Consider the following 15,601-nt stretch of genomic DNA (forward strand, 5'->3'; position numbering starts at 1 on the left):
ATGCATTAACATCATTTGATTTATTCTTGGCACATGTGGCATCTCAGAAAGTAAAAATACGCTTTGCCAATTTTATGTTATTGTGCAGATACGAAAGACCAGTTTGGGGCAGACAGACCTGTGCTCACTGACCAGCTTTATCCAAAGTTGTGTTGTTTGATGCTGGTCAATTACCTCTTGGTGCTGGGGCTATGATTAAATTTAAAAATGCATATTTAAAATGTACATCAGGGGCACTCAATAAATGATATCCTTACCCCAATTTATTCACATTGAAGCAATAGCAAAATATCACAGTCTTATATGGTGGTACAATTTGAAAAACTGAAAAAAATGGGAAATTAAAAAATAACACCAATGTGTTTTAAAAAATTGCACTTTTAATAAATATGGAAATCCTTCAGGAGCTTTAAGTATTTTCTAATAAAACATAGTGCCTACTAAACCCTGATTTTAAAATAAAAAGGCCTAACATGATAAAAATGGTGAATGGTTAAGGACTTTTGGTTTTCCTTTGTGCTACTGATATAAAAATAATGGCTATATTTAAGGCTTATTAAATGATTGTAGTTGCCCTGAACCTAATCTATATTCTCGATGTTACACTTATTTGAAACAGACCTACTGCCTTGAATGAGCATCATAGAGAAACTTCTGTGATATTCTATATTTGAACCAATCATGGCCTCCTTTCTAAGTAAAGGTTCATTTGGTGGCATGTGGCAGTTCAGCTCATCTCTCATTAAGGAAGACTCATATACATAATACAAGTTCATTTTTCTCATGCTAAATACATGGTGTTTGGAAGATATGGGATTCTTGAAAATTAAATTTATATTGTCACAAGAAATAGACTATTCTAGACAGCAATGCTTACGACCTTGTCCTTGTATCTTCTTGTTTCCCACTCTGACCATCTAACAAATCATCCTTCCAAATCTGACTCAGAAATGCCTTCTTAAGGAAACGTTCCCTAACAAAATTCTACACCTTTTCATTTATATACCTTACACTCATGCATAATTTATGTTAATTTCAACTTGCATATATCATTACTTATGTTTTGTGTGCTTTCAACTTCCAGCTATAATGTTGTCTCTTTAACTTTTTAAGTTTCCACAGTGTCTAGTGCAGTGCTGTGCATGTATGTATGTGACTGTGTGTGTATGCATGTGGGGTTGTATGTGTGTGTCTATGTGTTGAATAAAGAAATAACTAAAGAACCTGGGTTCTGTAGGGTAGAAAGTTTCATAAGTTTTCAGAAATCCAAAATTGCTGGGCCTTCCTAATACTAAAAAATATGATGTCCAAAGCTATCTCAGTTTAGTTTTAGACACGTCAATAATAAAAAGGCAATGGAAAAAAATTTTTAAAAAACCTTTATGAAAATTCCAAAAGGCTTTTTAAGAAATTATTATTAAGAGCACCAAACCAAAACATTTTACCGAATAGTGGTATAACTTTTCCTATGACTTCATGAATGTAGACTTCTGTATTTAAGACAAAGAATACTGAACAGGAAGAGGTGTTGTGAATCAGGATTTAAAAAGGCAATTCACTCTAAGTCAATATCTAATACACATTTTGCAATTAATTTGAAAATCCTTCTGTAGTACATATGTATGTTATGTTAAATAAAATAAAAGTTTATATCAGGATGTTGTAGATCTCTATAGTTGCTTTGATACTGTAAAATATAACATAATACTGAAATTGCTATTTAACAAGAAAAGTTTTGCTTATAATAGCTGTTAATATTAAAATAGGATATAATAAAAAATTATTCTCAATGTGTATATTTTCAAATTTGCCTGACAGTGTCCTTTTGAGAAATCTGACAATTCGCACTTAGATTACAGACATTTGAAATTCACTTTCATGATTGAAAATATTACTTACATAATAACAAACAACAATATATAGTAGCTTTTTACTGAAACACTGTGCAATTTATATTTAAAGCTCTGCAATAAAACCAAATTCATTGTACTTTTCATAAGCTAAATTACAAACATATCATATGTGCTATAATTACATAAACAATAAATAAAAGGAAAAATAAAATTCAGAACCATAACAATGGAATATTTTAGCTGTCATTCTAAATGTTAGTTTATATGTCTGTATTAAGTTCTAATGTATTTTAAACCCAAGAATCTTTATCTTCAAATAATATTCTAAAAAATATCAATTTTGGAATACAAACATAAAACTCTATATGCCTTTTTTCCTAGGTCATCTAGGAAATAAAATAAAACAAGTGGGAGGCAAGGACAGTCCTTTCTCTTGCTGCAAAATATCTCCTTGCCTTCCCATATACTTCTATGTCATTTCTAGAGCAAACATTACAAGATGACAGCTTTGGCAAATTATAAGCTTACTTAAGTGGTTTCTTACTTGGAAGAAAGAAAACAATTTAAACTAAGAATTTCCTTTTTTGGCTTATTCATTCTCAATCTTTTCTCAATCTTTCTTTATACAATAGTGGTAGAAAAGCACTTCTTGAAATGCTCACTATTAACCATTTAAATAGCACAGAATGAACTGGATTAATTTATATAATTAATCAAAATAGATTATCAGTATAGATACTAAGGTGAGGTCCTAGAATTTGTTACACGTAGAGCTAAGCTTGCAAGAGATCTCATGGCAAAAGTAGAAACTTTGTGACATACCCCGGCTTTTGAAATATAGTTAGAAGCCAATCGAAAAAGCCTTTCAGCACCAAAGGTATTGAAGTGCCCAGGAAGCACCTTTTCTACCAGACCTCTGTCCACTAATTCTATCAGACGTTCACAGGTTCCAACATAGTCATTTATCCTGCTGTATGGGAGCCAGTCAATAAATGATCCATCATACACGACGTCTCCACTGAAGAGAATCTTTCGGTCTTTGTCATGCAAGCAAATACTGCCCCTGGAGTGACCTGGCATGTGCATAACCGTGAGCTGTCTGTCACCAAGGTTGATCACATCCCCTACAAATGAAAACAAAGTTTACAGATAAACATGTTGTATACTTGATTTCAGTCATTTGAAGAACAGAAGAACATGAAATGGTTTCAGAAAAATTGGGAAGGATGATGCTTATTTTACTTTTATTTCATAAATACTGTATTTCTTAATGATCATTTAAAAATAAGCTGCCTATATTTCATTCCTAGTGTTCGTTAGCCCCGTGTTTGGCAAAGCAGGTAATGTGGAACACTGCTTCTGCAGGTCATTATGATACATAAAAGAAAAGAAGATGATTCTGTGGTCAAATAATCTGAGGAACTCTCCCTTCATGAGCAGCTTTCTTTTCTTCAAGACGTCTAAAGCTTTTAATATACTAGCATATATTGTGGATATACACACAGTAGATATAGTTGTACAATTTCTCAAACTTTTTGACCAGGAAACTTTTACTTTTCAGAACATCCATGGTATCAGTATCCCGTTAACACAATTTATTAATGTTGCTCTAGTGAATTGAATTATATTTTGCCCCTTGTTGTGTCACCTTGTTGGAATTCAGACTTGGGGAATTGGTACAAATGATGATGCTCTGGCTAAAGCTATTGCCGTGAGTATTAAACTGTCCATTATCTCCGACCTAGGAAACTTAACGTCTTCTGTCACAATCTATTACGCTGGCTAACTTGCTAACTTGCAAGTAGGGTCAAATCTCAGACTTTTCACAGTTAATGACAATGAGGAGAAAATACAGCTATACTGGTGCAAAACTTGTGTTTCACTGAAATTATATCAGTATTAACTTGAAGTTACAAATTAAAATATTCATATCGTAATCATTCATGCCAAACACACACATAGGAAAAAAACACAAAAATACAGCTAAAAAGTTAATAGAGGAATTAACATGGTACAATAATCAGGATTCATTAAACATAAAAACACAGGGATTGTCAGAATGGATTAAAAAGCAATAAATACACAGTCTGCAAGAGAAACTATAAGGTCAAAGACAAAAATAGGTTGAAAAGTTTCACCATGTAAACATTAATGAAAGAGAACTGGAGTGGGAATATAAGATAAAATAGATTTTTACATAAGGAACATTACTAAAGAAAAGATTTATATTTTGTGGAGATATATATTAGGTCAATACATTAAAAAAATAACAATTATAGGCCTGACATGGTGGCTCATGATTATAGTCCCAGCACTGTGGGAGGCCAAGGCAGGAGAATTGCTTGAGGCCAGGAGTTTGAGACCAGCCTGGGAAACATAGTGAGACCCAGCTAAAAGAAAACATTAGCCAGGCACAGTGGCCTGCGCCTGTAGTCCTAGCTACTCTGGAGGCTGACTCAGGAAGATTGCTTAAGCCCAGGAGTCGGAGATTGCAGTGAGCTATGACTGTGTCACCACAGCCCTCGAGCCAGGCCAACACAATGAGACTCTTGTCTCCAAAACAAAACAAAACAAAAAACAAAAAAAGAAAAAGAAAAAGAAAACAAAGACAATTATAAATATATATTCACCTAAAACAGAGACCAAAAATGCATAAACCAAAAATTGACAGAATTAAAGTAAGGATAAATAATTCAACAATCATACTTGGAGAGTTCAATATTCCTCTTTGAGTACTTTATAAAACAAGTAAATAGAAAATCACTATGAATACAGAAGACCCGAACAACTCTATCAACCAACTTGACTTAAGTGACATAAATAAACACTTTACTCCAAAATAGCGAAGTGCACATTCTTTTCAATTGCACATGGATTATTCACCAGGACATAAAGCAAGATTCAATAAATTTAAAAGGACTAAAATCATACAAAGTATGTTCTCAGACCACAATATAATTAATGTATAAATTAAAAAATGAACAGACAATTGATAATGTATTTTTTAAAATTATTATTTTTTTTTTTGGAGATGAGGTCTTGGAATGTTGTCCAGGCTGGACTTGAACATACTGGTTGAAGCCATTTTCCTGCCTCAGCCTCCCAAGTGGCTGGGACTACAGGCATGCACCACAGTGCCCAGCTTATCTAATTTTAATAAACAAAGAATAATAACAGAATAATAACAAATAAATATGGGAAATAGCCAAATAATTATATATGTAAATTAGCCATCACATTTCTACATAGGTTATGGAACAAGAGGAAATCAAAAGGGAAATTACAAAATGAATGAATGAAAATAAAATCAAAACATATAAAATTTATGGAATAAAGCTAAAGCAGTGCTTTGGAGAAAATCAATTTCTTCAAATGCTTATTTTATAAAGGATTAAACATTTAAAATCAATAAACAAAGTTACTACTTTTAGAAGTTAGGAAAAAAAGAGCAAATCAAACACAAAATAAAAATTAAGAAAGAAATAATAAAGAGCAGAACAAAAAATACATGAAATAGCAAACAAGTATGAATAGAGACAATCATTGAAACCAATAGCTGTTTCTTTGAAAAATGCAACCATTGATACACCATTAGACAAATTAAGAAAAAATTATAGAAGATACAAATTGCAAAAATCAGAAATGAAAGAAGAACTATTACTACAGACCCTAGTGAAATTAAAAGGAATAATAACTGAATATTATGAACAACTTTAAGCCAACAAATTTGACAACATAGTTGAAATGAATATATTCTTAAAAAGAGATGAAATTACCAAAAGTCATCTGAGAAGAAATGAAATCTAAATAGACCTACATCAAGCAAACAATTTGATTAATAATTTAAAATCTCCCACAAAGAAAAGATTGGGCCCAAAGATGGCTTCATTGGTCACCTCTGTCAGTCATTTTAAAAAGGTACAATATCTATTCTACATACTTTCAGAACATAGATAAGGTGAGAAAACTTACTAACTCAATTTTACCCTGATAAAATCCAGACCAAGACGATGTAAAAAAAATAAAAAAAAACACAAAAATAAACTACAAACAAATATTCTTAATAAATGTAGTCTCAAAATCCTTAATAAAATTCTTTGGCAAATCAAATCCAGCAACTTATAAATAGATAATGACGAAGTGGAGTTTATCTCAGGAATGTTAAGTTTGGTTTAACTTTTGAGACCAAGTGGGATTTAGCCTACAAGTGCAAGTTTGGTTTAACTTTTGAAAATAAATTAATGTAATATGCCATATTAATAAAATAAAGGAGAAAACCATATGATTATCTCAGTAGATGCAGGAAAAGTATATGACAAAATCCAACTCTCATTCTTGATAAAAACTCGCCGCAAACTAGGAATAGAAGGGAAGGTCCTGAACTTTATAAAGGGCACCTATGAAAAATCTATGGGTGCCATCTCTCTGAATACAAAGACTACATGCTTTCCTCCTAAGACAAAAACAAAGCAAGAATGTCTGCTCTTACCATTTCTATTCAACATTATACTGAAGATTCTAGACAGTGCAATAAGCCAAGGAAAAGAGAGTAAAGGGGATAGGGCACACAGAAAGGAATAAAGAAGAAGGGAGTGGGGAGTGAGACAAAATCTTTCCATTCCTGTGAGACTCAGGAAATCTACATGTACATAAAACAAGACAAATGTAAGAAGAGAAAAAGGGAGTGAAGGAAGCATCAATTATGCAGATGTCCTTGGGTAGGTGGAAGAATGTTTTATCTTGTCTCTGTTCTGCACCTGGAACATAAACCTATAATCAGCATCATTAGTGTGGAATGGAACAGACTTTAGTTTTAGGAGCTAGTCTTAGCCTACAGACTCAAAGTTACAATTTGCATGTCCTTGTTTATGGGAGGCCAGCAAAGAATTTCCTTATGAATGATCTGTAGGGGCAGCCCTTCACAGGTACCTGAGGTCTTTATCTTTCTGTGGGAATCTGTCTGATGCATGATGTTATTCAAGTTACAGCTATTCATTTGGAAGGGGGTGTTGCATGACTCAGCTTCCTTCTCTTTTGCATAAGGAATTGGGGGAGTGGTCCTGAGATTTTTATCCCTTACAATATTAATTATATCTAATCCATATAAAGCTGTCAAAAAGAGATATAATATGATGGAATGCAATAATTTTAAAGATAAACATAATGCTTCAAATACATTTTCTGAATATGCTGGGTATTTCTGGATTCTTCTTTACAAGCCTAGGGATTCACATTCTTTCTCTTCTGAATTTAGGAGTAAAGAAATTCTTTGTTATTTGAGCATCATTAGTACTAAAAATAAAAAAAGATGATCTAAAATTGGGACTAAAACTTTTTTTTTAGTAGAAGAGACTAAAATTTTATAGTAAATAGTGAGAAACGGTTTGGTTGGGATTTCATTTTAAAGAATTACTAAATTTAATCTTACCAGTAAACAATGTTTTTGCTAGTTTACTAGTCAACTTTGCCCACAGTTCCAGGTAAGATTAAATTTAATAATATCATGCCATGTAAAGTGATATTTTCTTCACACATAGAAGGCTCTTTGCATAAAAACATTCAAGGGCTCATTGATTTTCCCAAGATCCTTTCTTAAAACTTTGAATTTCTAATTATTTGCTTTTGAAGTACCATCTGTGTCACTGTCTGTGCCATTTCCCTTTGTTTACTGTCAACTGATCTGTCTCTATAACATTGCAACTCAAAGTGTCATCTGAGGACCAGTAAGACCAGCAGCAGTAGCAGTAGCTTCCCAGGTGTTTTTTATGCATATTGAAAAGCAAATCAAATCCAGGTTTCTAGAATTTGCCTGATGATAAAAATCACCTGTAATGCTTATTAAATATACATGTTCCTAGACGCACTCTAGTTTCTGATTCACTCCTCTAGGCAAGAGTCTCTGGAATCTGGATGCTGATCAAGGAACCAAGGTGATTCTCATTATCAGGCAAGTCTGGGGAGCAATGAACTATACCAGCCGTTGTCAAACTACCATGTGCATCACAATCACAGGTAGAGCTTGTTAAAACACAGACTGCAGGACCCCACCTCAAGTTTCTGATTGTATAGATCTAGGGTAGTGCCCAAGAATCTGCATCTCTAACAAGTTCTCAGGCAATACTGAGAGTGCTGGTCCAAGACTACCTTTTGAGAACTACCGCATAGGAAGTATTGCCTCTTCAGTGACGACAACATGTGAAGAAGGATGAAGTGGAAATATTGCTACACAACTGTACTGCACAATTCTATGCAATGTATTTCTATAAAATAGTATCATAGCTTTCAAACTGTGGTATGCAGACCCACTGCATAAGAATCACCTGGGGATTCTGTGAAAAATAAGGATTCCTTTGTCCTACACAAAGGATGCAGTCTTATAGCACCCAAAGTTTAGGGTATTAGTGCCTAGAAATTGCTATTTTTAACCAGCTCCCCAAATGGTTCTTTTGCATACCAAAGTTCTAGAACCACTGTCATTAGGCCTAAATGACTTTTCTAACAGATGCTGCCAAGCACTGTGTAACCACAGGGCTAAAGTCTCTGAAAGAATTTTGGTCCTGACTGTACTCCCAGGACAGAAGAGCAAGAAGCCACAGCCCTGGCATCTGTCCTAGGTAGCAGAAATATATTTCAGGGCTTGAAACTGACCCCCAAAGAAGTCTCTTTGCTGCTTCATCTTCGTATCTGGTCTTGCCTTGAAATCCAGCAATGACATTAAAATGGTATCAGACACTCCCAAATTTCAATCACAAGGGGCCAGAATTCCTTTACAGATAATTATTCCAGATTTAAGACACCTCCAAGGATTACAAACCACTGGTATTTACTGTATGATTGGCAGGTAAGGCAAAGAAATTATTGCTAAGTTGATTAATACTAGAGCTGCTGGAGACCAATTATTTAATAAATGTACAGAAGGGTTGGGTGTAAGAGAAGTTTAATTCTCAAAAGCTAAAGAGCATTACCAATTCAGGGATAGGGTCTTATTGATCTTTGGTTATATCCAGGTGGTATTCAAACTCTTTAGCAACAGATAAAACACGGGTACCCACCCATCAAAACAGATAGCAACCATAAACAACTAAGAAGGCTGAATATATTTAGTTCTGCCATTATCCTGTGGCTTAAAAAATGCTTCCCATGTGCTAATAATGCTCAAATATAGAATTTAATGAAACCTCTCTTACAAGAACCAGAAATCCCTGTGAAATGTAGCATAAGCGCGCACGCACACACAGGCCCTCGTGCACACACGCACATAATTCTTCCAAGCCTCACCCTGATCTAGTTGTCCAGATTCTAATCATACTAGACTTCTCTTGGTTTCTCAAATGCCCTTTCCCATATCCCCATTCTCCATTTTTGTTTTTACTCAAATATATGTACACGGTTTAAATGAAATATTTCAGAAGCACTTAAAATGTAAGAAAAATCTTTGCCCCATTTTCGCTCTATCTCCAATCTTGCTATGAAGAGGCACCCACTTTTAACAACTTTAGCTATTTCTTCTAGTAGTTACCTCTACCAGATACAGTTATCCCTAAATGTTTATACTCCATTTCTTGATTTACCAATTAGATATGCTTTGTTGATTTCATGCATGTGTTATTTCTTGGTCTTAAAACTTTGTTACTTGTTGACCTCCACTGTAAGATAGGATTTTTAGTTTGCATTACTCCCCACTCTCCACACACCATCACTATACATGTATACATTTCTCATCCTCTCACCCTTTGCCTCCACCATGGCAAAAGAACTAAGATTCAACTGCTCCCATCTGGAGCCCTCTGTACCCAGGTACTATCATTGTCAGAGGGCCACCCCTTGCATCATCCTGATGTTTTCTTTTGACTTTCCTTTGCATTAGATTTCCTGTTTCCGGTATTCAGTATCTTCCTCCTTCTTGGTTTACTCCCTTATTTTGAAGGAGAATATCCTAGTATCTTCCTAAATGGGAAATAATTTAATTAAGAAGTGGGATGGATGCAGAATTCTTGGTTGGAAACATTTTCTTGTTTTTGTTTTTTTGTTTTTGTTTTTTTTTTTGAGACAGAGTCTCACTCTGTTGCCCAGGCTAGAGTGAGTGCCGTGGCGTCAGCCTAGCTCACAGCAACCTCAAACTCCTGAGCTCAAGCGATCCTCCTGTCTCAGCCTCCCGAGTAGCTGGGACTACAGGCATGCACCACCATGCCCGGCTAATTTTTTCTATATATATTTTTAGATGTCTATATAATTTCTTTCTATTTTTAGTAGAGGTGGGGTCTCGCTCTTGCTCAGGCTGGTCTCGAACTCCTGAGCTCGAACGATCCGCCCACCTCGGCCTCCCAGAGTGCTAGGATTACAGGCGTGAGCCACCGCGCCCGGCCTGGAAACATTTTCATTCAAATTTGAAGGCAAATTTTCTTCTTTTCTAGCTTCAAAATCATTCTGATCTAAATATATGACCCTTTTGTTTAAATTTCTGGAAGCTTGTAGAATCTTCTTTGATCCTAATGTTCTGAAGTTTTACAGTAATATGCTTTGGTTTGGGTGTTTTCATTCATTGTGCTGAAAACTCTGTGGGCCCTTTCAATCTGGAAATTTATACCCTTTAATTGTGGGATATATTCTTGGACTACCTTTACTATTCTCGGATTACTTCTACTTCTACTATTTCTTCTCTCTCACTTTCTCTATCCTGTCTCTGTACCTATTATTCCAGGGTTGGATTTTCCAAAATGGTCCTCTACTTATCTAGTCTTTTTCTCTCCTTCTTTTCGTTTTGCCTATCTGCTCTAAGTTTTTCATCTTTACCTTTCAGACTTCTACTAAGTAAATTCTGATGTTTTAAATTCCAAGAGCTCTTTTTTTTTCGGTGGATATTATTCTGTTGTGTATTTTTAAACCATCCTTATTGTCTCCTGGATATCTTGAACGCAACAGTATGTTTTATCACCCCCCCCATGATAAGGCGTTGCTTTATGCTGTTTGTTTTAATATTTGAACTCATGTTAGAAGATTTTCTCAGATTTTTCATAATGCTTGGTTGCCTGTTTAAGAGTGAGGGGCACCAGTTAACATGGCTATTATCAAAAAACCCAGAAAATAACAGATGCTGGCAAGGATGCAGAGAAAGGGGAATGATCATACACTGTTGGCAGGAATATTAATTAGTAAAGCAACTATGGAAAAGAGAATGGAGGTTCCTCAAAAAACTAAAGATAGAAATTCCATATGACCCACCAATCTTACTGGTATATATCCAAGAGAAATCAGCACACCAAAGAGATATCTGTATTCCCATGTTTACTGCAGCACTATTCATAATAGCCAAGATATGGAATCAGCCTAAGTGCCCATCAACAGATGAATGAATAAAGAATACATGCTATATAGACACAATAGAATATTACTCGACCATAAAGAAGAATGGAATCCTGTCATTTGCAGTGACATGGGATGGAACTAGAGACATTATGCTATGTGAAATAAGTCGGGCACAGAAATATAAATATTTAATGTTCTCATACATGGGAGCTAAAAAAGTTAGAATTGTTACTAGAGGCTAGGAAAGAAAGGAGAGGATGAAGAAAGGTTGGTTAATGGATATAAACATAAAGTTAGAGGAAATAAGTTACAGTGTTCAATAGCATAGTAGGGCAACTATAGTTAATAATTTATTGTATAGTTCAAAATAGTTAGAAGAGAAGATCAGGAATGTTCCCAACACACATAAAAAAATGATAAATGTTTGAGGTTATAGATATCCTAATGATTTGATTATTATACATTGTATGTATGTACCAAATATCACCTGTACTCCATAAACATTTACATCAATAAAGAATGGGGACAAAGAAGCTTCTCGAAGCAGGTGCATGGGTTCTAGTGACCTAGGCTTGACAGAGATAGACCAGGCATTTCTTAGGGATTTTTCTACCTTGGCATCTTAAAGCCTTTCCTCTAGGGTGCAGAATCTTCAGATAAAATTTTTCTAATTTCCAACCAGAGAAGTAAAGGTCTGGCTCTCATCCTTCTGGGAAACTCAGAGGAGATACACACACACACACACACACACACACACACACACTGTTCTTTCTAAACCCCTGAGCTCAGTAGCTCAATAGTGTTTGGCATCCTTCAATCAAGAAACTCCTCTTATTTACTATCCCCAGAGAATAAACTAATTGGATTGAGGGGAGGGGATTTACTTACAGAGAAGGGTTCTGGAGTTTTAACTACTTCTTAAAAGGTTTTAACCAATTTTATTTATTGTAACATTCTTCCCTTTGCCACCAGTGAGGTACCGGCTATTGCTAATTCCTGAGCCTTTTGAGCAACTTAATCAGTACAGTTTCCCCAATGAGGATTTATACTTAAACAAATCACGGTCCTCTTTACAGTAGCATTGGTGGGGCTTTGGGATGTGTCTGTTCACTCTGTTACCTTTCTAGAATCTGTATTTTTTTGTTTAAACCTCCCCAAATGACTTAAGTCCACCTGAAACCACTCCTTTGAGATAATACTGCGATGATTCTGGGCAAACTGTTTAAACATGTGTAATAGGGATAGTTAAAAATGCCAGAACTTCATATTACTTGAATATTGTGAAATATAAGCAAAATGATATGTGCCCATTCAAGAGTATGTGCTCTATCAATTTAAGGTCTATTGCTATCTTATAGGAAGATACTATTTCACTATTAGCAGGGTAAAGTGTTTTTCCATCAAAGATAATGCACTGGATGATACGGCTATTCTCTCCTTGTCCCTCATATACAAGTCAGCTTTTTGGTTAGAGACATAGGGCACAGATTTATCCTTCTCCATGACAGATGATGATCAATTCACAAAATGAAATGTAATATACAAATGATTTCAGCATCCTTGCGTTCTAACCAAAACAATGAAGACTATGCTGTTTGGACACGTGCTGCTCATGTGGGTAACTGTATATGAAGTTTTAATATAAATATTTTATATCTCCTCTCAGGCATCTAGATTATGTTAATAGCAAGTTACCAGGCCACATCATTCAGAAGATACAGGAAATTAATATTCCTGAGAGGAAATTATACAGTACTTCAGAAGGTGAACCAGTCAGCTCCTAATGAAAAAGAACTTTTGATAACACAGCACTATCACCTCCAAAGTGTTTAGTAAATATTAAGCTTTCTTTTCACACCTTTAAAGGTTTAAAGCACCATACAGGTAATTTGCAGGCCTTGTGCAGCTCCAAAAATGCTAGGATTCTACCACCAACTAGGATTCAGGAAACCTCGGTTCTAGTCCCAGCTCTTTCCCAAACGGGCTGTATGACCTCAGGCATGATATTCAGGATGGCGTGGATCCTTTCTTCGTCTATAAACCATCCCAACCATTCTTTCACTCTTGATTTCCCCTTGCTTTCACAGAATCAAAATCAAAAGTAATTTATTCTTTTAAACAATTTAAATATATTTTAACACTAATATAAACATTCTTTGATTTGGGTGCCAGAATTTGGTCGCCAGAATTTGGTCTAAATACCCATCAACTGCATTGAAATCTTACCTCTAAAAGTATTATTTTTTATCAAGAAATACAGTGCTTAAAAGTAAATGTATTTTTAATTTAATGTAAATTAAAATTTAATGTAAATGTACTTTTCTTTCATTTCAAGTTGTCAGATAATGCAAGACTACCACCTAAACCAGAAATTTTTAACCTTTAGATTGAAAACTTTAATGAAGAGCCTTATTGGGTGGGGGTTGAAGTATAAAATCTTGCATTTTTTAATATGTCAACTGATCAAGATCTCATCTGTAAGATAAACTGATTTTTGTAAAATATTTCATTATTTGCCATATTGTTTGGTCATAAAAAGTGAGCCTCATTGTACTGCAGCAACTCCATTTTTCTACCTTAGAGACAGATGTTTTAATAAACTAAGTTGGAAATTAAAATGATTTCAAGATAGAAAAGAAACAAGGGGGCTTTCACATTCTACCCAGAATTAACATAATATATTTATGGGGTAAGATTTATGTATGTTTTGCATGCTTTGATTTATTGTGCCTTCATTCAAATCCTAGCTTTTACCATCATCTTGCGCAGTGGACTCTTGGCAAGCCATATAATTGGGGGTCAGTGTTGTGAGGATAAAGTGAAATCAAAAGTATTCTAAAAAGAAAATAGAAAATTAATATACCAAATATGGGGGCTGTGGCTAATTATTTAAGTGCCTGCGTGGGGACAATGGGCCAAGGGCCTATTCTATATTGTTTTATTCCATGAATTTCTCTCTGAATCCCATCCTCTCTTTCACAGAGTCAAAGGACCAAGGCTACCTATGTATTGGTCCACATAATTTATCTCCACCGAAAATAACCGTATTAATCTATCTCAGGTTTTGCTTTCAATCAGACCATGTATCTGTCATTAAAGAAAGACTCAGACATATTCTCCTTTTATGTTTACTATGAAGCTTTTTCTCTCGTGAGGCCACATCAAGAACAGAAAGCTATCTGAAAGATAGGGATGCATGAGAGACTGGAACCACTGCTCTGATACGGCTTTCAAAGCCTACAGGTGGGAATTACTCATCCCGGTGGCGACTGAGCTGATGTCCGCAGCTCTCAAAAACACACAGCATGACATGCACTCTCCGTGAGGCGTCATTCCTTAAGAGTCTACTCGCTACTAAAGCGCCTGGAAATATCAGGCACTCGAGCATAGAATGGGCCACCTCTAGTCACAAGTCTCGGTAGTGTTACTACTGTAACAGATTCAGGAAACTGACTACGGGGGTGGTGCACCGCTTTCAAAGGAGTACTCAGCATGGCCACACAGTGCCAGAGTGCTCTCTGACAGAGAAGGCTGCGACGGGCCTGGCTCTGGTCGAGTGGGCTTTTACTCAGGGAAGGGTGAAACAGAAGTAGTTCTGCGAGATGCCAAAATAATCCCCCTTATGGCCACGCAGGTCTGCAACATGCAGCACTCGGACAGTCTCTTCCCAATCCCCTCCCTTAGGAGAGCGCGCGCGCCCGTGGGGGCTCATTACCATCCTGCAGGATGAGGGTGGGCTGCACCGCCTGTACCCGGAACTGCCTGGCCCTCCAGCCCGGGCTAGGGGCCCGCACCACCTCGCTATCGGACAGCCAGGTCACGGTCTCAAAGTTGTCCCCGCGAGCCAGCGCCTCGGCCTCGGCGTGGTGCACGGCGACTCGGTCGAACTGGTAGAGGCCGCCGGAGTGGTCGAAGTGCACGTGGGTGGCCACGGCCAGCAGCGGCCGGCGCGCCGCATCGTCTTTGGCCCCGCAGTCCTGCAAGAGGCCGGAGGAGTAGAGGTACTCCGGCAGGCTGCGTAGCCCCAGGCCTGTATCAATCACCACGTCCTGCTCCGAACCGCGCACCAGCCAGATGTTGGCACGGTTGCCCGACTCGTAGAATCGTTCTTGAATCCAGAAGATGCCATCGCCCAGAGACTTGTGGGCGTACCACTCGAGCGCCGACATGCTGGGCAGGGGTGCGGCCGGGCGGGGTGGGTGTGGGAGTGTGTGTCTCCCACAGGCTGTCCAGACACTGGGCGCTGCGGCGGTGTGGAGCGGTCTGCCCGCAGCCAGGGAGGCGGCGCAGAGCGAGGAGGGGGCGGAGGATGCGGGGAGGCGCGGGGGAGGAATTGGAGGAGGAAGGACGCGTACAGGCGCTGCCTGGAGCGTCCAGGAGTATCGCAGCCTCTGCAGCCGCAGCACGGGGGAGCGTTAGCGCAGGGGCCACTGCAGCAGAAT

The 15,601-nt window shown here is 37.0% G+C and overlaps 1 protein-coding gene across 1 annotated transcript; it reads right to left on the reverse strand.

The window, feature by feature from the left end:
- Nucleotides 1-2,569: 2,569 nt before the first annotated feature.
- MBLAC2 (metallo-beta-lactamase domain containing 2) lies at nucleotides 2,570-15,393 on the reverse strand. The gene is made up of 2 exons (XM_069492479.1): nucleotides 14,875-15,393; nucleotides 2,570-2,977 (listed from the first exon to the last, which is right to left on the reverse strand). The coding sequence occupies exons 1-2, from the start codon at nucleotides 15,326-15,328 to the stop codon at nucleotides 2,592-2,594; spliced, it is 840 nt and encodes a 279-aa protein (XP_069348580.1). The 5' UTR covers nucleotides 15,329-15,393; the 3' UTR covers nucleotides 2,570-2,591.
- Between the last annotated feature and the right edge of the window lie 208 nt (nucleotides 15,394-15,601).

This window comes from Eulemur rufifrons, chromosome 17 (assembly GCF_041146395.1).
Source record: "Eulemur rufifrons isolate Redbay chromosome 17, OSU_ERuf_1, whole genome shotgun sequence".
NCBI classification, from domain to species: Eukaryota; Metazoa; Chordata; class Mammalia; order Primates; family Lemuridae; genus Eulemur; species Eulemur rufifrons.